Below are 24,365 nucleotides of genomic sequence, written 5' to 3'. Positions count from 1 at the left end.
GAAGCAAGCAAACAAACCTAAAAAATAACAACAGAAACAAAACAAGAACAACAAAAATCCCCAACAATAGCTATATAGGTTTTCAAAACAAGATGATAGGAACTTAATGATTTTTATACTACATATTTTTGTCTTCAAAATAGTTGCTCAGGTTACCAGGTACAAGAATAAAACAAAGGGGCTGGGGATTTAGCTCAGCGGCATAAGCGCCTGCCTTGTAAGCAGGCAGTCGTAAGTTCGATCCCTGGTACCGATAAAAAGGAAAAAGACAAAAAAAAAAAAAAAGAAAAAAGAATAAAACAAAACAGTAAAATGGAACAAAGCATTGGATTTCAAAAACAAGACAGAAGGAAATCCCCCACAGCTGCCACAGTGCACACTATCATCCTCCAAACAGATACCCAGCAACCAGCCCCTGGCCTGCAAAGTCACTCAAACAACACAAGCATCAATCTATTCCTTTCACCTCAGTTGCTATCATCTCACCCTGGGTCCTCTGAATCAGCCAGTTGCTTACATTGGTGGGAGTGCTCTTCTGGTTTCCCAGCCTGCATACCACCTGGCTCATGGGAAGGCGTGGTTTGTCTTCTTGTTGGGTCTCTTCCTGATCCAGTTGTCCTTTCTTACTACGTCCTTACATGATGGAACAGACAAGAGAGCTCCTTGGAGCTTCTCTAGTAAGGATACTAATTCTATTCATGAGGGTGTAGCCCTCATGATTTAATCACTTTCCAAAGGTCTCACCTCCTAAGACTATTACCATTGAGTATTATGGTATTAGGGTGTTAAGACTATCCCATTGGATATTAGGTTCCAATATATTAATGAAACCCCTCCAATTCCATTCCAATATATATTTCTCCTTCCAAGAATGTGGTTTTCTGATTTTGGCTACATCTAGTTTTAGGACCCACTTCTCCAAGTGGAAACAAGAAGAAAGGAATCTGTTTTCCCCTTTCTTTCCTTCCATTTTCGTTTCTGTGGAACAGGGACTATAGATGGTTCTACTCAGTGAGTCATGGAGGACAAGAACTTTCAGACTATAGAGAGCATGTAACCTGAGCTGATTTCATGTCTAGGTATTCAGCCACTACCTATTAATTAGTTGTAATTTTCCCTGTATCCCACTCACATCTTAATTAATGCAACTTTATCACAACTCCTAGCTAATGAGCTTCTCTAGCATATTTGGGTGAGGTAGCTCTTGATAACACTTCATGGATTTCCACATTGATTAAACTGGCGTCTCTGCAATCTTTTGCATTTTAAGTCATGCTTTGGGTGGTTCATAAGCCACATTGCAAGCATTTTGTCTTGTTAATTACACCAGCAACTCTATGATATAGGCTGATTAGGGCTGCATGAGACCTATCAGGATCTTAGCCTTGGCCACACATCCAGTAAGCATGAAGGCTAAGGCCTCATAGCCCCTCATCTCATAATTCTCTAAGTTAGCATCTATTTTTGTTAATTAGTGCTTGTATTCACATTCATTTTGGTCTTCTCCCAAAGGCTGCATGAGGATGGTAACCATGCTTCTGAAATTTTGATCAGTTATTGTTTAGAATTATATATACCTTGTCTATCCCTTCTTCCTGAGGCCAGGTGAAAGTTCTCAGCTCTATTTAATCAGCATGTTTTGATTGGCCACTTGTGAACAGTTCTGTTGTTCCTTCCAACAAGAAATATAAATATGGGCAAAGATTTTTAAAAGATAGATAAAAGAAATCTTTTTTTAGTGACCTTAAAATAGTGTTTCTCAACAGGGACAGTTTTCCACTCACAAGATATATTTGACAACATCCAGAACCATTTTTGATTGTCACAATTGGCAATGAATTGGAATGAGTTAGGTTGTCTACTACTAGCATCTAGTGCAAAAAGACTATGGATAATGCTAAACATCTTGCAATGCTTAAGAAAGTCTTCCATGACAAAGAATCATCAAGGGAAGGGAAGGGAAGGGAGGGGAGGAGAGGGGAGGGGAGGAGAGGGGAGGGGAGGAGAGGGGAGGGGAGGAGAGGGGAGGGGAGGGGAGGGGAGGGAAGAAGTTAGATTCTTCTTGGCCTCTCTGTGTGTTATTCTTTTCTTTCTCCAGGGTATGGGGTGGAACACCTCTGTGATGAGGCTCTTAGGACCCACTCTCAGACAAGTCAGATCACAGAATTTGCATATATTACCTACATAGAAATACAGCACAACTTTAGAGTAATGTTTCTACATTTTATGACTGACTCTGGCAGAAAGAGGTTCTAGTTTCTATAATCAATGTTGAGGAAGAGGAATTCTGGCTTCAGTGACTCTCTATGGGGGAAGAAGAGTGGGTGACAGGAGGACATAAGAACAGAGAGACTTTGTTTCTGAGGCTACTTCTGAAACCATCCATGCTCTTTTAATTTAATATTCTGAGCCTGTCAAAACATTGTACTTTAAGATTTCATTTTTTGAGTGTCAGAATTGGTTATGCTACTTTTTTAGGGCTGCAATCATAAAGTATCACAGCTTAACGATAGAAATTTAAGCAATAGAAACTTTATCATAATTAGAAATGTAAAATCCAAGGCCAAGTTGTCAGTAGGGCTGATAGCTTCTGAGACCTCTTTCCATCACTTGTAGATACCGTCATACTGGATTAAGGATATTCCCATGACCTCATTTTAAGTTAGTTACTTCAAAGACTCTTTCTTCAAATACATTCACGTTCTGAGATATTGTGGAATAAGACTTTGACATGGAAATTTGAGAAAAGTACTACTGAACTCATAATTCTGCCCCCAAAGTCAACAGTTTTGAGAGTCAGAAACTCTGTCACACATTTGAAGTAGTTGGCCAATCTTAAACATTTTGGTAAAATTAAAATCTTTTTGAAGTTCCCTGAAGACTGAACTAAAATTCCACCTTGCCTGAGTTTCTCAGCCTCCTCCTGTCAATGTTGATGTTGCCGTGTTCTCTCTGCAGACTGGAGCCCATTGGTGCTGCCGCGAGTAAGGAATATTCCCTGGAGAAAAATTTGGAGAAAATGAAGTTAGATTGGTTCAACATGACATTCAACTTCGTGAAATACAGGGACACTGTGAGTCTCATCCAAGTACAAGTGTGTTAAAATTGCCTCATTATTCTGTAGTAGACTGTGGAGGTGATACATTTAGGCTGCAGCAGAACTCGGGGGAAAACGACCCCTTACTGTGGAATGGTCCCTCCCATCTACCGCCCTCCGACCAGCCAAACTTCTCCTGGATACCACAGGAAAGACACATTTTGAATCCAAAAGGCTCTTTGATTCACAGCAAGAGCTTCCTCAGTGTAAAGGAACTGAGCAAGCCTCCTGAATGAGCATCTCCCAGGGAAGCACAGGCTCTTTTACCTTTCTCATGCTCCCCTAGGGTCCTTAAAAGCAGAGGTGGAGTGGAAAACGTCAAGAGCTTCTTAAACATTCGTATGTTCAAGACTCATCATGAGATCACTAAATAGGTTCTGACTTGTTAGGTCTGGGGAGGGGCCTATAATTCTGTAGTTCTATCAGTCCCAGAGACAGGGACCAAGTTTGAATAGCAGGGGTGCAGACTTCTGTGCACTAGCACCTGCGGATAACATATGAGTTTGTACAGTGCATATGCAGGTGTGTAAACTCCGGCGTTTGCTTGGCTATCTCTGGGTTCTGGCTTGTTTTTAGGATGGAGCATGGGGTAGCATGGGGGTCACTGCTCTGTAAATGACAGAGGCACTGGGCTGATTGATACTCATGTCCTATACAGCACTGGCTCTTAGAGCAGCCCGCCAGTGCTAGCTGTTCATAGAACTATGTGGGATGCTTTTTAAAACCCCATTGGTTCTTCCTGCTCCTCCACAATCACAGTGCCCAGGCATCTCTATTTTAAGGCCTTCTGGTTTTTAATGTTCATTGTGGTTTAAGAACCAAAATACTAAAAATTGCTATACCTTCCTTCTCTCCTGGACTACATGTTATCCTTCTATGACTTCTTTCCCTTTTTTGTTTCAGCATTTGTAATCTTTGATTTCACTCTTGAATAAGAACATTGCTAAGACATTATATTTACCGGCACCAACTCCTCACGAAGAATGTATTCATTATATACTGCAAACATACACTAAAAAAAAAAAAAAAGAACTATGTATGAGCCCAAAGTGGTAGTGCATGTCTATAATTCCATATATTTAAGGGGCCAGAGGGATCACAAGTTTAAGGCCCCTGGGAAACTTAGTGAGAACTTATCTCATAATAAAAACTAAAAAGGACTGGGGATATATAGCTCAGTGGCACAGTGCTCCTGGATTTGATCCTCAGTACTGAAAAAAAATACACAGATGAATCAATGGAATAGAGGAGATATGGGATCATTACCCAGTTTCTACCAGCAAAGCCAGGCCACATGCGTCTTTGGAAGCCTGGTTTATATGATTTGATTGGATTAGATACTGTTATAGAGGCTGTTGGGCTGAATTAAGCAGTTTAGCTAACTCTGAGAGTAACTCCATTATTGTTGGCCCATCTTCAGAGTTTTCAACTGAAGTAGCTACAGACAAGGATCAACAGCAAAATAGGAATGAAGATACTAGTCTAATAACAGCTGGACACATATCTCCCAGTGCAGAGTTGCTGGTAAAAGATAGATGAGAGTATATATCCTAGGCCTAGTGTAGCCACACAGATGTAGGTTTGAAAGAAATGAAAACAGAGCAAGAAAGACCAGACTTGCCCTAGGGAAAAGACTTTCATCAGCTTGTTTGTCACAGTGGCTCAAGAAGATAAATGCCACCTCAAGAGATTACCTAGAAGGCACAGTAGCTATACATATTTCTAAAATATGACTCATCAAATATATATGATAGAAGTTCCAAAATGATCTTTGTTAGGATGACTTTTGTGTCTGTTTTTATCATGACACCTGTATGCTGAAGCAAAATAACAAAACAAAACAACTGGGTAAAGTGTTGATTATGAAATAATTAGATCTAAACAACTTATAAGTATTTGTCCCATCAGTTTGATTTTTTTCCTTTTTTTCTGGTACCAGGGATCGAACTCAACCTCGCACTTGCCAGACAGACGATTATGCCACTGAGCTAAATCCCCGGCTCTGATTTTTAAAAATAATATGTAGAAATAGAAATTTTAAAATACTTGTATTTTATGTTTAAGTAACCACAATAATTGGCAGGAGTTGGCTGCAGTCCTAGACTGGTTTAGTCCTAGACCAGTCAGATTAGAAGCAGGAACATAGGGAAGGGGACAGATCTCCTCTCCCATAAATAGACTAGTTGCATGACTGGGATTATACTATATTTCATTTCTGTGAAGTTGGTGACCAAGTAGTGTCTTTATAAACATTTTCAAGGAAGAAAATAGAAGTCTCATCTCTGCAGGTGTAGATGCCTCTCACTGGGGTAGAGTTCTAAACTATAAGGCTTTCAGAAAAATGTGTGTACTGTGTGTGTATGTGTGTGAGTGTGTGTGTGTGTGTGTGTGTGTGTGTGTGTGTGTGGTGACTCACGATATTGATGGAGTAGGGTTCTTTATTTGCAGGATACAAACATCCTATGTGCAGTTGATGACATTCAACTGTTACTCGATGATCATGTGGTAAAGACTCAGACCATGTGTGGCTCCCCATTCATCAAGCCAATAGAGACAGAATGCAGGGTAAGAGGAAATGGGATTGCATGTTATGTGTTACACCGTTACTTGTGGGTTTCTCAGAAGAGGGGGTAGATTTTCAAGTTAGGTTAACAGAGAAGCTTACCAGCTCCTGAATGGAAAAAAAAAAGACCATAAGACAAACATAAAAGTGATCCAAGTAAGTATATGGTCTGCCTAAGGATAAGATTTGAATATATCAAATAAAAATATATTTGGAAAGTACTTTACAGACCTATGATAATACAAAACAGGAACTACTTAAAGATAGAGTTTTATCCTTTTTTTGCTCATTGTCTGTAGAAGTAACAGAGATCGAGGGTACAGACTTTACATCAGGCTGCCTGCGTTCAAATTCTGGTTCTAACCTTTATAGTTAGTTATGTGACTCCAGGCAAGTTACTTGAACTATTATGTCTTAGTTTTCAACAAACTGAGATTTATAAATAACATGTACCTTATAAGACTTCTGAATTAAATTTGTTTCATGTTCATAAACTACTTACATCTTCACTTATCATGGAGTAAGTATTATAACTACTCTTACTATTTCTATCTTGTCACAATGTGAACTCCACTGGGCAAAAACTCTTGCTTATTGAATTCACGACTGTATTGACAGTGCCTGGAACAGCGACCAGTGCGTACAAGACAGTCAATAAGTATTTATTAAATAAGTGAATGAATGAATAAATAACTTAATCCATCCATTTGTTCAATCACTGGGTCTGTGGTTCAGGGGAGCAGCTTAATGACTCAGATATAAAATGCTAATTCACAGAAATGGGAAGAAAAGCTCGTTCGTGTGCAGGAAAATTTGGATGCCTGGTTGAAGTGCCAAGCCACTTGGCTGTACCTGGAACCTATCTTCAGCTCAGAGGACATCATAGCCCAGATGCCAGAAGAGGGCAAGAAATTTGGCATTGTTGACAGTTACTGGAAATCACTCATGACCCAAGTGGTAAGTTTTCCCCCAGCACATCTCACCAGCAGGAGTGCAGAATCCTGCCCAGAAGTTCTTCATTGTGCATGGTGGACACATCTCTTGGAACTATTAAGTAAATTGGATATTTTCAAATTTGATATCTTTCTAACTTATTATAATTCAAACATGAAAATATATAATATAGAAAGCAGAACATTTTGAAAATCTCTCCTCCCTAGAGGTAACTATTAGTAGTTTGCATTATTTAGCTATCCTTTCTGATGAGATGGAAAATTTTATTTGTTATAGGATAATGCAATAAAATTTTTATAGCTTGAGAATTCTGTTAGAATGTAAATAATTGTTCACATTGTTACTCAGTTATTTAACAGATGTTTATGATACCTATAATAACTCAGGCATTATTCCGGGAGTCGGAGAATACTTGCAGCTGATAAAAATATTTCTGCCTTCATGGGTTTGCTGTCTTATGAGAACATAAGCCAAGATGAATAAGAGATATCACAGATATAGAAATAGCATTTGTATGTGACAGTGTCAAAGGGGCCTCAAAAAGTAGATGACATTAAAACAATGCTTTGAAAGATGAGAACTGAGCATACAGGTCAATTGGGGCATCTCTTAAGAGGTCATATTATGATCCTTTTAAAAGTCAAATGTACTCAAACTGGGACATATTTACAAAGAATTTGTCTCAAGAGAATGCATCTTCCCTGGCTGTTTGTAGGTGTCAGATAAGTGAAAATTTATGTGGCTCAGCCAGTGAGCCAATTCTATTAGTTTCTTGAGTTGAAAGTTATGGAGTCCCACTCAGAGTTCTCAAAGGAAAAGGTGAAATGAGTGTCCCATGGAAGAAAAGGGAAAAAACATAGCCAGACTCCCAAAATGATGAATCTAGAAGCCCCGACCTCTCAGGAATTCACAAGTATTCTTTCCATACTTCGGACCTCTGCTCCTCATCCCATACCAGCTTCAGTCTCTCAGCAGGGTGGCTTGCTCTGCCACTTAGTCAAATGGCAGCTCCAAAGTCCCTAGTTCAAGGAACTGTCCCAGATTAGAATGTCATCATCTGGATTAGAATCCTCCAGGAGTTAAAATACAATTGATTCAGTTGCTTTCAAGTACCCACACCCTTCTCAATCCATGACTGAAGGGATGACATACTAAATGAACATTCACCTCTGTGGGTTTGCAGATGAGGTGGGGTAAGAAGTAACAAGCAGTTAGTTTGGCCAGGGCTAGCCATGCATTCCAACCATGGCCAATCTCAGAATTTGGAGATCATATAATGATTTTGACTTTATTTTGGTGGAATCCAGGTGAAAGATCCTAGGGTTCTAGTGGCAGGAGACCAGCCACGGATGACTGAGAAGCTTCAAGAAGCCAACCTTTTGCTGGAGGACATCCAAAGAGGACTGAATGATTATTTAGAGAAGAAGAGACTATTTTTTCCCAGGTATCTAGGATAGTTCTCTTATTTGAAGCTACTCTTTTGAATCATAAGTAGGTAAAGTTACATTGTCTACACTGAAAATTGGCTTGGAGTAATTTATTCCTTTCTTGGTTCTCCTTTCCTCTAAGAGACAGCCTCTAGGAATGATACTTGTCTTCATGGTCATTATCTAGTGAAGTTTATGGGATTTATATTTTTGTCAGTCAACATGATTGTTTCCCTCAGTTAAAGGGTTATAGTAATCATGACAAAGAACCTGGCCTTTGGAGTTAAACAGATCTCTTCTGGAGCCCCACACTTTCCACTTAATATTCTTGAGATCTTCAGCAAATCCATTGGATCCTCAGGTTTACCACAGTAAAATTGGATACAGAAATAATGGCATCTTCATATTTTCACCATGCTGATTAGTGAATGTATGTAAATTGTTTCACACTTAGATATATTTGAGAAATGCCAGAGAAATATTTTGCCATCAAAATTTATAGATTCTGGTAGGTAAATTTATAAATATTTGACACTCTTTTTTCCACAAAAACTAACATTCTGAATAGAAGTCAAAGTAATCTTTAAGGGCTAGTTCCAGAAGGAATGGTCCTCACTCCTGAAAACTTACACATGTCTAGTTCATCATGGATGGTCAGTCCATGTCATTTGACTCTGATCAGAATACAGGCTTGATCCTTACTTGTCTTTTAGTGTTCTTTTATATGGAGATAAATTTCATTCCCTGATCTCTACCAAAAATAAGCAAACAAAATTAGAAGAATTTTTTTATAATTCAGAATTTTATGATTTATAATTATAATTTTTTATAATTATAATTTGGTATTTGCTCAGTACAGTGTTATCCAACAGAACTTGCTTCAGTAGTAGGAATGTTCAGTGCTTTCCAGTGTAATAATCATTAGCCACATGCCATTACCAACCACTTTAAAGGCAGCTAGTGTGACTGAGAAAGTGAATTTTTCATTTATTTAATATTAATTTTTAAGTGTATTAGCTACTTGCAGCTAATGCCTTCTACTATTGACAATATAAATACAGCACATATAGTGGAAGAAATCCTAATGTGGAAGCACAAAATTCAGAAGAGATTAAACTCAGGAAATTCCTGAGGTTTGGACTTTTAGTTCTATATCCACTGCTGTCAGTCTTAATAAAATACAAATAGTCAATACCAAGATAGAATTTACTTTGCACCAGGACACTGCTCAAAATGCTTTGGAATTATTAACTTAATTTTTGCAATAATCCTATGAGGTTGGGACTATTTTTATTATTATTCCCATTTTATAAATGAAAAACAGTAATTTTTCCAAAAACACAAAATTGGTAAATGACTAAGCTGCAATTCAAATCTAAGAAATCCAAATGTGATACTTAGTCAATCTCTGAGCCACATTTCTTCCACAAATTAATCAATCTTTCCCTATTTCTTTCTCTCTCTCTCTCTCTCTCTTAACATTTCTTTATGTATTTTTATGAAATAAAATCCTTCAGCAGACATTTTGAAAATGATATTGTTAATCATATAATTTAGTCTTATATTAAAAATACAGAATGCTAAATAGTGTTATTCATCTATATCATTAAGCCTTGTTTATTCATACATGTTAGAGACCATAAAGATCACCCATTAAAATTTCACTTAGGAGTGAGAGGAATTGACATCCCTATTAGATATTGGTTAGTCGGGCAGCAAATAATTATCAAACACTTCCCATTCAACACTTCACATAGTGTATTTGTTTCTTTTGCTAAGGAACAAATACTCCAGAACTTAGAAACTTAATCATTTATTTAGCTCAGAATCTGTGGGCTGGCAAACTGGTCTGGGATAAGCTAGCCAGTTCTTCTGGTCTCACCTAGACTTGCTTCTGTGACTTCAGTCAACTGGCATTTGGTAGCCTTAGTCACTTGCCTGCTGGTTGGCTGCTAATACTGTCGCTATTCTGTGGCTAATTTTGTCACAATATTCAGTAAAGACCATAATCACATGGTCTCCCCATTATGGAACTTTCAGCCAGGTGGTCACAGTAGGAGTTTGAATCATGTATGTTTTCTGAAGATTTGTTGTTGCTCCTTTTAAGGTTTGAGTAAGAGATAACATTATCTCATTTTCTCTAGTTTAAAACATAGTAGAAGGCCTCTGCATGTAAATAGATTCTACAAGTACTTTGCTGTTTCATGTCTATAACATTTTGTGACCAACCTAGAAAGAAGCAAAGACAGAGAAGTCTCTCCCTCCCCTCTCCCCCTCCTCTCCTCTCCTCTCCTCTCCTCTCCTCTCCTCTCCTCTCCTCTCCTCTCCTCTCCTTCCCTCCTCTCCCCCTGTCTCTAGTAGTTCTGAACACTGCACATTAAAATCACCTGGAACTTTAAAAACACAAATTTATTCTGGACCTTTACCAGATCAATTATATTAGATTCCCTGGGCATTAGAAGCTTAGCATAGAAATTTTTAGAAGCTCTCCAGGTAATGCTAAAGTACAAGCAAAGTTAAGAACACCTGATCTATCCAGGCTCCTTTCAAACTAGTAGCACTTGACTCTCCGTGCATGCTAAACTTACATATACCAACTTTCATCCTTTCTCTTGCTATCAAAATCAAAACAATCTTCATCTCCTGTTACTCCAGCTAAAAAGCAGTGAAGAAGAGTGGGCCTTAAGAAGACTCTAGGAAATAGCTGGTGTTCACTTGAGTATGATGTATTTGTCAGGGAGTATCACCTTTCTAAAAATAGAAGTTCTCAAAGAGGTCCCAGTTACCATCTTCCTTTGCTTTGAAATAGGTTCTTCTTTCTGTCAAATGATGAATTGCTGGAGGTTTTGTCTGAGACAAAGGACCCCCTTCGAGTGCAGCCACACTTGAAGAAGTGTTTTGAAGGAATTGCCAAGCTAGAGTTCACAGACAATCTGGAAATCACAGGCATGATCAGCTCAGAAAAAGAAACTGTTCCATTCATACAGAAGATCTATCCAGCTAATGCCAGAGTAACTCTGCTTTTTTATGTTTGGTTCTTTTCTTGAGAGAGAGAGAGAGAGAGAGAGAGAGAGAGAGACAACAGACAGACAGTCAGAGAGACGGACAGACAGACAGAAAAACAGAGGGAGTTTGCTGGTTAAATTAGGCTTTTTATTATGAGACAGGGCCTTCTCATGTAGTCCAAGAAATCCTCCTGTCTCAGCCTTCCAAATGCTGAGATTATAGGTTTGTGCCACCAAGCACAGCACACTTGTTAAGCTTTTGTACTGTAGCTCTGGATATGGAACATTTGGGTTCTACAACTTAATGACTAAGTAACTGGAAAAAGTTAGTCAATCTTTCCAACTCCCAGTTTATTCATCTCTAAGATGGAGATTATACTGTAAACCACATGACATACTTTAGAAAGATTTCAAACAAACTTGTTGTTGAGGCAGAAGCAGGGATCAAAGGAGAAAAAAGTAATCTGTTCAAAATGCACAAAAATGGTAAATGGCCAATCTGGAATTCAGGAGGTCTGCACATGATAGCAACTAATGTGGTTCAGAACCCAGTTAAAAGTGACCCTGTTAAATGGACAGCCTGCTGGGGCACTTGTTTTTAAAGGCCAATAAAGCATCATAAAAATCAATGAGAGATTTGATGACACTTAACTCAGGTCTTCATACATATGTCTCTTTCTTTTTTTTTTAATAAGTGGGGATTGAACTCAGGGTCTCCATACTGAACTACATACCCAACACTTTTCTTTTTTAAATTAAAAAAATTTTTTTTAAATTTGAGACAGGGTCTTGCTAAATTTCCATGTTGCCCAGACTGGGTTTGAACTCATGATCATCCTCCTGTGTCAGCCTTCCAGGGTGCTTGGATTACAAATCTATGCCACCATACCCAGCCTGTATGTTCTTTTCTAATGTGTACAATGTAAATTAGTCCCATTCTTGTTGAACAAGGCTGTACCCTGAAGAAGAAATAATCAGGCACTGTGAGCCTCCCTCTGTTGACTGTTTTTGCCACCCACACATACAAACTGCAGCAAGCAGGAGTTTGTCACCAAACCAGACATCAACTAACCAGTTTACAAGTGCCTGAAGTCAGTAGCTGCATTATTCTGAAACCCTAAAACTGAATAATTTGCTGCATATTCAGATTACCTGTGGAGCTGTAAAAAAATCCATATCCCTGGGTTGGCTCCCATACCAATTATATCAAAAAGTCTGGAGATGAGAAGATTATTTTCTAAAAGGTCTCCAGATGATCCCAATACATAGCAAAATTGGAGAACCACTGAAATAATGCCTAATTTAGAAACAGTCATTCAAAAGGGAGCAATTTATTTCATTAACTGAAATATGGATATTTCATTTGCTTCCTGAGAGATTCTGTTTCAGAAAATGACATGAATAAAATGCATGTTAAAAATCTTCCTATTACTCCTGTAGGACATGTAAATAGATTTCCTACCACACTGTAAACAAATGCAAAGCAAATAGTTTAGGAATACAGTACTTGGGTAAAGAGGCGTAAGACCTTTGGGCTCTCTCCCACCTTGAGGAGAGGCATGGCTGGGTCCCTCTCCCAGACCCCACTAAGCTGTGGTTCACAGTTGCTGCCTCCCTCTGTCTTGCCCCACAGGGCATGGTGGAAAAGTGGCTGCAGCAGGTGGAGCAGATAATGCTTGCCAGTATGCGGGAAGTTATTGGCCGTGGGATTGAAGCATATGTCAAGGTAAATGATAACTGGGCCTTGTGTGCCACAGTGATGGCCTAAAGGAAACTCTGGGGAGAAGTGTAAATAGATCAGTTCTATTGGCCTCTCTGTGCCTCCCTGTCCTTTACCTATAAGTCTTGGGGCAGTGATCACATTTCAGGTTGAAATGTTTGCCCTTAGAAGCACATGATAGAAGAGGGTTAGAACTCTTCTGCTTGATGCATGGAATTAATTGCACTCACTTATGTTGCATTTGCCCTGGGTGGCATCACTCATTAAGCTTCCAAAGCTCTGATGAAAACAAATGTTGACATGAAACCCAAAAGAATCTGTCGCAATCCTTTAGTCAGCCACTAACAACATTCAAGTTGGCAGACTCTGAATTTTGTCCCCTCTACTTTACTTGCCTCTTGTTACCTCCAGCCTTTTCTTCATTCTCAGGACTCATTCCCATCAAACAAAACAGATTCAATTCACACCTTCACGGTGAAGTGTGCTGTCCCACACAGTAATCTCTGCATTGTAACTGAAAGGCCTATTCTTTTCCCTGTTCTATGTTCTAAATAAAAAATTGAACAGAAGTAGCTGCTAGTATGAAATTGTTTAATATAAGCAAATCGATAGCAAGAGTCAGCAAACTTTTCTATAAAGGTCCAAGTGGTGAACATTTTCATCTTTGGGGGCCACACTCTCTTTGAAACTATTTTACATTGCCTAGGGTAGTGAACTAATGTGGCATAATTTCAACATAGACCATAGGTAAATGATGAGTTATGACTATGTTCCAATCAAACTTTATTTACAAAAACAGGAGTGTTTGCCCATTGCTGATCTAGAGTTTAAGAAAAAGAATTGGAGGAGGAGGACATGTCTAAGAAAACTGTAGCATAGCATTACAATATTATGGAGCCACTCAAAAGAACAGTTATGACTCTTCTCTGGACATTATCTTGACCATAACTATATAAAAAATTCACTGATGGGAGTATGAGATAAAGCAGTTGATGAGATGGCGTATGATGTTTTTCTTTTGCATAAACTTCAGGGAGAAAGGCATAAATCGTTAATTACAAGATGTCAAGGCTCAGTATCTGAGGCAGGGAGAGAATTTTGTTTTCATCTAAGGGATGAGGCAGCGGGGCATGTGTTTAGAAAGTCAGTTTAAACTAAACATGGTAAACAGATCCTACTACAAACTCCACTACCCCTTTGTAGGTCCCTCGCAACAGCTGGGTCTTGCAGTGGCCTGGCCAGGTGGTTATCTGTGTCTCCTCCATCTTTTGGACTAAGGAAGTATCCAGAGCCCTGGTGGAAAATACCCTGCAGGTAAGTGAGCCTGCTGTGAGGCTTGCAGAGGAGAGCCTAGCATTAGCTAGGATGAGATGGCACTTAATTTGAATAGGCATGCTCTGTTTTCTAAACAAAGTTAATGTAAGCCATAGCATCACAGAAAACAGAGTCCTCATGGGGATAGTGAGATGAACATTTTGAAATTGAAGATGTCCTGGAGGTTTGCAGTGCAAGCTGCTGCAGTATTTCCCAGACAGAAATTTTTCTGGGCTGTATCATTCTAAGTTTTATCAACTTTTGCTTCCAGGGGCAACCTAGCAGAACTCCCACCAGTGGAAATCTCATCGTCTTCCTAGGCCAAGTGACCATTATTTTTCTCTCTTCCTGACCCTTTCTCCCAACCAATGTCAAATGAACTCAAATCCTGCCTTTTCTTCAGCCTTTTTTTGGAAGGAAGGAAGCTCAACTCTGTGGTTATCCTCAGACCAAACACACATCGCTCCAGTCAATTGATGCCAATGCTTAAGACCCGGGAAGTGAGATGGATATGAATTCAAATCCTAACACACTTCCTTGCTAACTGTATAACCATGAGCAACTTATTTCACCTAAGTTTCAGTATCCTTGTCTATAAAATACAAGAAAAAAATTCAATAAATTGTTACATACTATCACATGTCACAAATTACATCATACTATGGTGGGAAGATTAAACAAGATGCCAATGATAGTATTCACAATCTGAATGCTAGGCTTTAAATGCTATAGAAAAGAGTCCTCATGTGTTCTGATCACTGTTATATGTCCAGGTATAGTGCATTGCCAAGCACATAGTAGGCACTTAATAAATGTTTATTGAATAAATGAATGGTAACTCCATTCCAACTTTTCTGCCATAGTATAATTTCTTATGATTGTTTCATCAGTCCCTCTTATTCCTTTCTATAGTATTGACTGAGGACCAGAATATATTTTACTACATTTTGCTTTATACATTAAAATTAGAATGTCAGTACTTGGTATTTCAAATTTATGCAAATTCTGTGTCAATAATTCTTAGTAGATGTACTGCATTTTACATTTGCAAACTGCAAATATGTATCACTCCAAAGTTCTAAAACTTCTGACTTTTGTGACTGCATCTCCTACTTTTCCTACCTATACAGAAAATGTTTTCCATCACACATACAAACTCTCAAATGCATTCATGCTGAATGATATGTGTTGCTATTTTAAAGAATCCAGATGTTAGCACAGAATAATACATTCACCTATTCATTATTCATTTAACAAGCACTTATATAGTGTCTTGTGTTAAAATCATAACTAAGCAAAGGAAATTAGAGGCAAATGAGACACATACTGTTCCTATGCATGGGGATTTATAGTCTGGTGAGGGAGATACGAGAAGACCCTACATAGAACTGTGATAAGGAAAGGAGAGAGATTCAGGGAGTGTGGAGGGCCTGGAGGGACAAGGCAGTGGGACTAGGATTAGGGAAGGTTTCCCAGAAAAGTAGTGTCTAAGAAGAAACTTAAAATATGAGTAAGGAGTAGCCAACCAGAGAACAAAAGGAAGAGTGTTTCAGAGAGAGGAAATAGAATGTACAGGACTCAGAAAGTGAAAAGCATGATGTGCTGAAGGATAGCTCAGTGTTTGCCCAGCATGCACAAGGCCCTAAATTCCATCCCCAGCACTGTGAAAGGGAAGGGAGGGGAAGAAAAGGGGAGGGGAGGGGAGGGGAGGGAAGGGAAGGGAAGGGGAGAATAAGGAAGACTGCATGGCACGCTCCAGTTACTGAGGGAACTGTGATCTAGAGTAGCTGTGGAATGGCACGGTTAAGAGTGACGTAGGAAACAACAGCGTTACCAAGAGATAATAAGAAAGCATTGGATTATTTTTTTTTGCTATGCTCTAGGCACTGTATTATTAATAACAACCCCTGCTGATTACTGATGTTTCATTCATATCAAACATTGTGCCAAACGCCTCACATACATTATCCCACATAACTAGAAAGTATGAAGGTGGAATTTGAAATTAATATGGTGTATTTCTTTTCCTTAACAAATCATTTTTATCTTCTACCTCTTCATTTTGAAATTGTTTCAGGCTTCCAAATAATTTTACACAAATAATACTAAGAATTCCCTTACATTTTAGCCAGACTTCCTAAATGCTAACATCTACATAGTCACAGTAAAATGATCCAAATCAGGAAATCTACATTCATAAAATATTATATAATCCATCAACTCTTTAAATTGGCTAATTTAAATTAACCCAGTTTCCCCTACTAAATATCTATTTTTTTTCTAGCCCACAGTCCAGTTCAGAATTATACTTCTTTGTTTTTATACTCCTTTGTCTCTTAATCTAAAAAACTTTCAGAGTTTTTGTTTTGTTTGTTTTTGGTTTATTCCAGTTCATTGTATAATTCATGTACAGAAAAATTCAGGCATTTTAGCACATGGTTCCCAATTTTGACAAATGTATGCATTTGTGTAACTTTCATCATGAGCAAGATATTGAACAGTTTCACACACTAGAAAGATTTCCTTGTGCCCTTTGTAGTCAGCTAGTAACCTAGACCAGTTACCTATCACTTTCCTACCTGTATAGTTTTACTTTTTCCATGATTTTATGAAAGTAAAATCAGCCAGTGTAGTCTTCAAAATCTGGTCTCTTTCAGTTAACATTATACATGTTATCTCAAGGGTGTGACTGGAGGTGAGGGAAAGGATGGTTTGAGAATGACAGGAGTCTGGCATGAGCTGCTGGAGGCTTGTGATGTCAGTAGCTAAAATAAGGATTGCCAGTGGAAAATCCAATTTAACCAATTGTCTCCTTCTGTTCCCGTGCCAGGATTTCTTGCAAAAGAGCAACGAGCAGATCGCACAGATTGTCGAGCTGGTGCGTGGGAAGCTGAGCAGTGGAGCTCGACTTACTCTTGGTGCTCTCACAGTCATTGATGTCCATGGTGAGCAAGGAGACTTCCCTGGAGTGACTGACTGTCCAGGAATGGCAGCCAGGCTTGCCTCTCAGTTCTGAATGGAATGATTCAGAGTTTCTTTCTCTATAGGGAGAGCTTCTCCAACTGAGAGTAACTTGAGAGGATAAAGAAAGAAGCCAGGACTGATGGCTCTGTGTATCCCTATCTTCTGTTTCCCTCTTTCATTCCCAACCCTGCTTCCAGGAACCTTCCAAACAAAGTTCTTTCTTGCTAAGGTCACGATGGGCAAATTTATTCTGAGAGTGACAAACTTGGCAAATGAGTTTTGCCCCAACCATTGCTCACATTTTTGAATATTCACTAGGTGCCAAGCTTTATCCTGTGCTTGCAATATCTTATTTTCATATGCGTTTCACAGATGAAAACCCTGATGCTTAGAGAGGCACACAGGAGTGAGCAGAGGCTTCTGTCTGTTAGATTCCAAATCCAAAGGACTGGAAATGGGCAGTAAGGCAGGGAGGGATAATGTGAGATGATTCCTTCCAGCTCTTCCTTTAAAAGGGAAGAGGAGGAGGAGGAGGAGGAGGAGGAGGAGGAGGAGGAGAAAAGGCTGAGGTCATTACATAAAACAAGCCACCTCCACACCTTTGCTCCATTATCACCAAGGATACTAGGGCTGGACCAGGCTGGTTGCCTAGGAACAGTATCTTCCTTGCTCAGCATCCTATTTACATGTCACAGCATCTAATTCCCTTGGGGCTGGTGCTCATTTCAGTCTGATTTCACCCAGATAGACTTGAATAAATTCAGAGAGAGAGGGAGGGGAGGGGAGAGAAAGAGGGGAGAAGAGGGGAGGAAAGGGGAGTGGAAGGGAGGAGAGGGAAAGAGAATTTGCTCCTTACACAGCCACATTCCAAGGTGTAGGGACAATAAATGAAAATGTGGTCACTGCCTAGGCTACCTCAGACTGGAAACTGGTTGGGTTCACAAACACAAGTATGCGTGCACACATAGACATACACACACACAAACACACAAGTGTTCACCCTCCATGATGAAAGCAATCCCACCCCACTCTCTCGAGATTCAATTTCCTCTGAGAACTCTCATGCAGACCCTACTTCAACCACCACCCCGTTGGTTCTCTCAAGAACCTGAGAATAAATTAAATTCCTCAGGAAGGAAGAGCTGTTGGTATGATCTTCCTCAAGGACTCTGCTCTGCAGGGCTTTGAATTTTACTGTGATGAGACAGGAGACTTGCATAAGCATTCCTTTGCAGTTACATTTCTAGGATCCTAATTTCAAGCCTGTTATACTAGCTCAGAGATCTCGGTGTTCTTAAACATAATTAATGATATTAATTTCACAATCCATGAGAGAAGGGAAAAAATCTGGGACTGTATCTCCCAGCTGGTTCCTCAGGCCCCCAGGTGTGAAGAATATACCTAGCCACGGGCTCAGAGACACTTTGCCAGCTAACTTGCTCCAGCCATGGCATTCTCCTAAACCAGTGGCGGACAGCTTTTTAGAGCTTTTAATGATACAAACAGCCCACTGTGGTATGTGTGCCATAGGTTCACCACCACTGTCCTGAGATCCTAGAGGCCTAGAACGTGGCCAGGGAGGAGTCCTCTGGGCCAGTCCTCAAAAAAAAAAAAATGGGGAATAACAACGGTTAATTATACTTATGTAAGGCTTTTATATGCTAAACATAGTCTCTCTATGTGTATATATTTTCACATTTAGTTTTCATAATAATTATACAATGCAGGTATTGTGTTCCCATTTTAAACATGCAGCTGAGGGACAGAGAGATTGAGTAACTTGCCTGAAGTCACATAGCCAAGTTCATGGTGAAGCCAGAATGTGTGGCAGTGTGACTTCAGGGGATACACAATTACTACCTCTGCTTTGCTTTCTGAGAAAAGACAGCGCAGCAAATCCTCTGGTCAGCTCCTTAGGAGAAAGCAAAGACAGACTTCTGAGTTACATACCTACTGGCAGGTTGGCGTGAACAAGGAGGGTCCTAGATCCTAAAATTGAATGATAGATGGTCTCCATCCTTTTCTAGCTGAAGAGTCCAGGAAGATGGGGGGATTCTGATGGCTCTGTGTGTGTGTGTGTGTGTGTGTGTGTGTGTGTGTGTGTGTTTCTACATCTGTGTCCCTCTAGCCCGGGATGTGGTGGCCAAGTTAGCTGAAGACAAGGTCTCTCACCTGAATGATTTCCAGTGGATTTCACAATTGCGTTACTACTGGGAGGCAAATGATGTGCAGGTACAGATGATCACCACAGAAGCCTTGTATGGGTATGAGTACCTGGGAAACTCGCCTCGGCTGGTGATCACGCCACTCACTGACCGCTGCTACAGGTAACTGTGGGGCTCCCACACCTGAGGGGTGGATGGAGACCTCCAGAGGGAAAGGATTCTGGGAAAGAAAGTTGCTGGTGTTTTGAGCTCATTATCCTCTACACTTCAAAATCTCAGATTTCAGAATTTCATTGTTAGTCACCATAATCAGACATTGTTAGTCACCAGAGACAGGCATGGAAACAAGGCAGTCAGGCCAGAAATGAGAACCTAGGAGTCCTAGTGCAAGTATTGGTGTGTGACACGGTACTGAATTAGCAACTTCCACAATGGCAGGAATCATGATGGTGGCTGAAGACCCCATGGCCAAGAAATAGACAAGGCAGACCAAGGACACAGACAAGGAGTCTCTAAGATCTGACCCCAATCCTGTTAAAAGAGATGATCATTCTGCATTCGACAAAGCACCGTGCCACTTTGCTTGGAATTCCTTACCTTAGAAACCTGTATTTTGTGATATTCAGATTTTCTTTGATTTTATATGATGCAAACAATACCTAAGAGTATTTTCTCCTTTCAATATCCTCAATAATTTGTTTCTTAGTTTGGTCATTTTTGTTCATTCAATTTATTCTCATCATTATTCATGTCTTTTTCAAAATAAATCATATTGAGTATATTTAATATATTCAACATTGATAGTAAAGCTATTATATAATAGTAAAATGAATACTAGAGTGGAAAAAATTAACATATCCATCACTTCACATAGTTACATACTCCCCATTCCATCTGGTGGCAAAAGCAGCTATAATTTATTAGTTACATTAGCTACAATACAATTTATTAGTTACATTCCTAATGAATAACCATTTCTCAAACTTTCCTGTGCACCATACGCAATATCAAAGACTCCTAAATCTAATTAGAGCTGAGGAAGACATTTTCAGAAGATTTCCAGATGATGGATTAGTTGAAATTATGCCAAGGGCTATGGAATCAATTATGTATCAACATCATGCATTGCTAAGATTTGTCCTGTATCTACCGTATGCCAGGCACCATTTTCATTTGCTGAAGATATGGACTGAATCCAATATGGTTATTGAACTCAAGAGATCCTAATAGGTTGGGAGAAATACATTTATTTTTACTATTCCTTTAGGGCTAGTTATCTCTGGAATGTGAAGTTTACAAGTATTTTCATGTTTAATTGGTTAATTTACATATGTGTATATTCCATTATTGATTCAGTCATTCAAACAAACAAATATTTATGGTGCTTCCCATGTATCAGGCACTGTGGCAGGCTCTAAGTTTAAAATGCTGTGTAAAACATAATTTGGAACAGGAAAGACAGAAACCACCAAAGATCTGGCCAAGGCTTTGGCCAAGCAGGTGAGGAAGTATCATTCACTTCTACCTTTTTTTTTTTTTAATAATATATACAATTTTATTTAAAAAAATTTTTTTAAACTGCAACATCCTAAAAAAAACCCAAAAGTTACTATTGTTACTAGTTCCTGCAAATTTGCTGTCTTGCCATACACATGAAAGAAACAATTAAATTTTTAGGAACATTCAACATCAAAAGCTTTAAAATCTAACTGTAGCAGCCCCTCACAAAGCTACAACCTGAATTCTTTTTTTTAAAAAAAGTACTTTTTCTACAAAGAATTTTAACAGCTATACAAAAATTTGTAATTTTTATACCGAAGCTAATGTTGAGCTGCACTTGAATTTGCTATTCACATTCTTAGCAAAACGATTGCCTGAGCACACATATACTCCACATACCATTACAGGACAGCCATTTATTCTTCCTCTTCCTCCTCCTCCTCTTCCTCCTCCACCACACTTTCTGGTTCATTCTTCTTCTTTGAGCCTTTGCCTATTAGGACCCTTCTTTCCTGATTCACTTTTGCCTTTGGCACAGTACGTGGCAATATCCTTTTCATATTTCTCCTTTAGCTTAGCTGCTTTTTGTTCATATGGTTGTTTATCTTTGGCTGACTGCCCAGACCACATTTTACCCAATTTTCTTTTAGCATCTCCAATGGACAGGCCTGGGTGTTCACTTTTGATCTTTGGCAACGTTCAGAGCAAAGCAAGATAAGGCAGATGGTGGTCTTTTAGGAGCACTAGGGTCTTTCTTTCCTGCATCTTAGGACGCAGGCACTGAGTTCCTATTGTCTTCTCCTTAGGACACTGATGGGCGCTTTGAAGCTGAACCTCGGGGGAGCTCCAGAGGGTCCAGCAGGAACAGGAAAGACAGAAACCACCAAAGATCTGGCCAAGGCTTTGGCCAAGCAGGTGAGGAACTATCATTCACTGCTACTATCTCTTCTCACCCCTCTTTGGGCCCTCTCTTCAGGAAATTGAGCGTGAATTTCAGGATGATTTAGTGTAGCTGGAGGAGTGGGGCCCTGTTGTTCAGTATTAGAAGAGAAGAGCCCCACCCCTGCTCAGTGGTGCCGAGTGATTCAAAGGTCATGGAATCTATCCTGAATGGTGCCATGTCTTACCTCTTTCTAGTGTGTGGTCTTCAACTGCTCAGATGGTTTGGATTACAAGGCCATGGGGAAGTTCTTCAAGGGGCTGGCGCAGGCTGGAGCATGGGCCTGTTTTGATGAGTTCAACCGAATTGAGGTAATTCTGCTTCTAGGCTGAGAACAGAAGGGTTGGATAAGGCATGGCCTTTTGCTGGGCTCTCAGCTCCTATAGGACAGGGCCTATGTCTCTTCTTTAGTTCCTATATAGAGTAGGTACTTACCGAACTAAACATAAGCATCCACAAAGAGTCAAAATAACATACATAAATCCCTACCTCCCAGCTGTATTAATTCATTCTCTGACTCATTAAAAAATGTATTGAACAGCTATTGTATGTTAGTGACTCTGCATGTATTTATGACACAAAAACGAGTAAATTATCTTGTCCTCTAAATTGCTCCAATCTAGTAAAAGGAATAAACAAATAGACTATAATAGAAGTATATAATAGTACTATAAAAGATACATCACAAAAGGGTGAGTGATTAATTCTATTAGGCAAAAGTATGGAGATCGATAAATATAAATATAAATGAGATTTGAACCAATAACCACTGAATACTTTTATATGTCAAATGATATGCTCAGTGTTGAAACAAAGATTATATACACTATAAACCACACACACGTGCGCACACACACATCAATTTTCCTTTTCTTTGCCAAAAACTCATGTTCCTACTTTTAAGTACAGAGATCTGTGTTCCCAGGTGAATGGGCTCTTTTTTTGCTAAGCAAGAACCTGGCAGAGCTCACACAGACTGGGCTTCTCGCCATAGGTGGAGGTACTCTCTGTGGTAGCCCAACAGATACTCAGTATTCAACAAGCCATTATCCGGAAGCTGAAGACATTCATCTTTGAAGGCACTGAGCTTTCTCTGAACCCAACCTGTGCTGTCTTCATCACCATGAACCCTGGGTATGCTGGCAGGGCTGAGCTTCCAGACAACCTCAAGGTAAGTGAGCATGTATATGTATAAATACATAGTGTACTTGATAGTGTAGAAACTTTTGGGGGTTTCTATCCAAGGGTCTCATAGAAAAGCCTAAAAGTTGGAACAGGTGTCATTTTTTCCTGCTGTGAGAGGTAATAGTAGAATCCCATTGATAGAAAGTTAGTATTTGGCCCCAGAACACAGCCACATCCCAAAAAGGTCTCATGGAGGAGGAGAGATTCCTGCATCATGACTGATGGCAAATAGAAAATAATGAACACTAGAAGAAAGGTCACTGTAGATAATGCAGGCAATATGAACCAGAAAAGCAAACGAGGCATGGTAGGGCTTTTCCTGAGTGCCCCATTTAAAGGCAGCAGCCAATTCTTACCTCTAGTGTACTTTTGCCATGTGGGAACCACCAGATATTATTTTTCCCAGAGAAGCAGGAAATTTTGATTACCTGAAATCTTATTTTTAGATCCTGGCTCGATTTTCAAAAGTTACTGTAAAAAAAGTTACTGCAGCACAAAGTAGACCTACTTACAAGAGAGCATCAAACTTCAATACAGAGAACTCTAGCAAACCTAGGCTGGACCACCAGGATCTCCCCATTGACCATGAAGCTGCTTAATCTTAAGTAGTTTGCAAACCAAACAGACTGTTCCAACCAACTGGAGAAATAGCGAGAGTGCATATTTGTTTTCAAATCTGCTCTGAGCTGCAACCCAGGCAATTGGCACTGGCTCTGCTGCTATTAGATATAGGAAATTCTCTCTAAAGAAGAAGAAAGAGAAGGCCTATCAGGCCATAGAAGATGACCCCAATTGACTTTAGCATGCTGCTTTCCTGGAAGGCAAAAATACAAAGGACATAAGATAGGTAGGTCTCCTCTCATGAGAAGAACACCCTGCCTGTGCACACACCCAGCTGCATGAAAAGAGTGACCAGAGACAGACTTCTAGACCTGCTTCTTGATTTGTTTTATGTTAGTGTATTGCTCTATCCCCTTGGATAAAAGTGATGAGACATAGCCACCTTCACTGACTTCAGCTTACGATACTCCACCTGCTAGAGATGCATTCTGACTACCCTGGAACCTTATTTAACAAGACCCTGTTCTTTCCAAGAATAGAAAAGAGTCAGGAGATCCATCAAGTGCTCCTCCCCGCTAGGTCAGCAAGTGCCAAAGTAGAATTTGGTCAAGTTAAGATCTGTCTGACTTGAGAATTTTTGATGCACAATGATCTTTTTGATGCTAAATGAATTTCAGTGTCTATATTTAACACTGGGAAGCTCCAAATGTGAAGGAGATGTCCTCATTTTGACATAGGAGAAGGAGGTATTAGGATACTAACGCTTAAGGCCTTCCATACAGCAGCCATCAAGAGACTTGCTATAATAGCATGTACCTGAACAGGAGCAGTAGAAAAGTTATCTGTCTATTGAAAACATTCCCTCTGCATTAATTTAGCTGCTGGTGCTCCTTTTCTTATCACTGGAGTGGCTCAAATGGTCACACTACTTTCCTTTGTCTCTGTAGATGCTCCCCACATTCCGTATTTC

At 39.6% G+C, this 24,365-nt stretch overlaps 1 protein-coding gene across 1 annotated transcript in view; it reads left to right on the top strand.

The window, feature by feature from the left end:
- Positions 1-24,365, top strand: part of Dnah3 (dynein axonemal heavy chain 3) — a 177,684-nt gene that overhangs the window by 63,207 nt on the left and 90,112 nt on the right. Inside the window, exons 22-33 of the mRNA XM_063227087.1 lie at positions 2,959-3,073; positions 5,546-5,662; positions 6,438-6,617; positions 7,922-8,058; positions 10,851-11,052; positions 12,680-12,772; positions 13,970-14,080; positions 16,911-17,025; positions 19,173-19,371; positions 21,516-21,624; positions 21,847-21,960; positions 22,644-22,820. Of these exons, the coding sequence (XP_063083157.1) occupies positions 2,959-3,073; positions 5,546-5,662; positions 6,438-6,617; positions 7,922-8,058; positions 10,851-11,052; positions 12,680-12,772; positions 13,970-14,080; positions 16,911-17,025; positions 19,173-19,371; positions 21,516-21,624; positions 21,847-21,960; positions 22,644-22,820 (1,669 nt within the window). The remainder of the gene's footprint in view (positions 1-2,958; positions 3,074-5,545; positions 5,663-6,437; positions 6,618-7,921; positions 8,059-10,850; positions 11,053-12,679; positions 12,773-13,969; positions 14,081-16,910; positions 17,026-19,172; positions 19,372-21,515; positions 21,625-21,846; positions 21,961-22,643; positions 22,821-24,365) is intronic.

Source organism: Cavia porcellus, unplaced genomic scaffold (assembly GCF_034190915.1).
Source record: "Cavia porcellus strain 051 isolate PalLab524CR breed Dunkin Hartley unplaced genomic scaffold, mCavPor4.1 scaffold_16, whole genome shotgun sequence".
Lineage (NCBI taxonomy): Eukaryota > Metazoa > Chordata > Mammalia > Rodentia > Caviidae > Cavia > Cavia porcellus.
The sequence above is the reverse complement of the archived record's forward strand: the minus strand, read 5'-3'. Positions and strand labels throughout refer to the sequence as shown.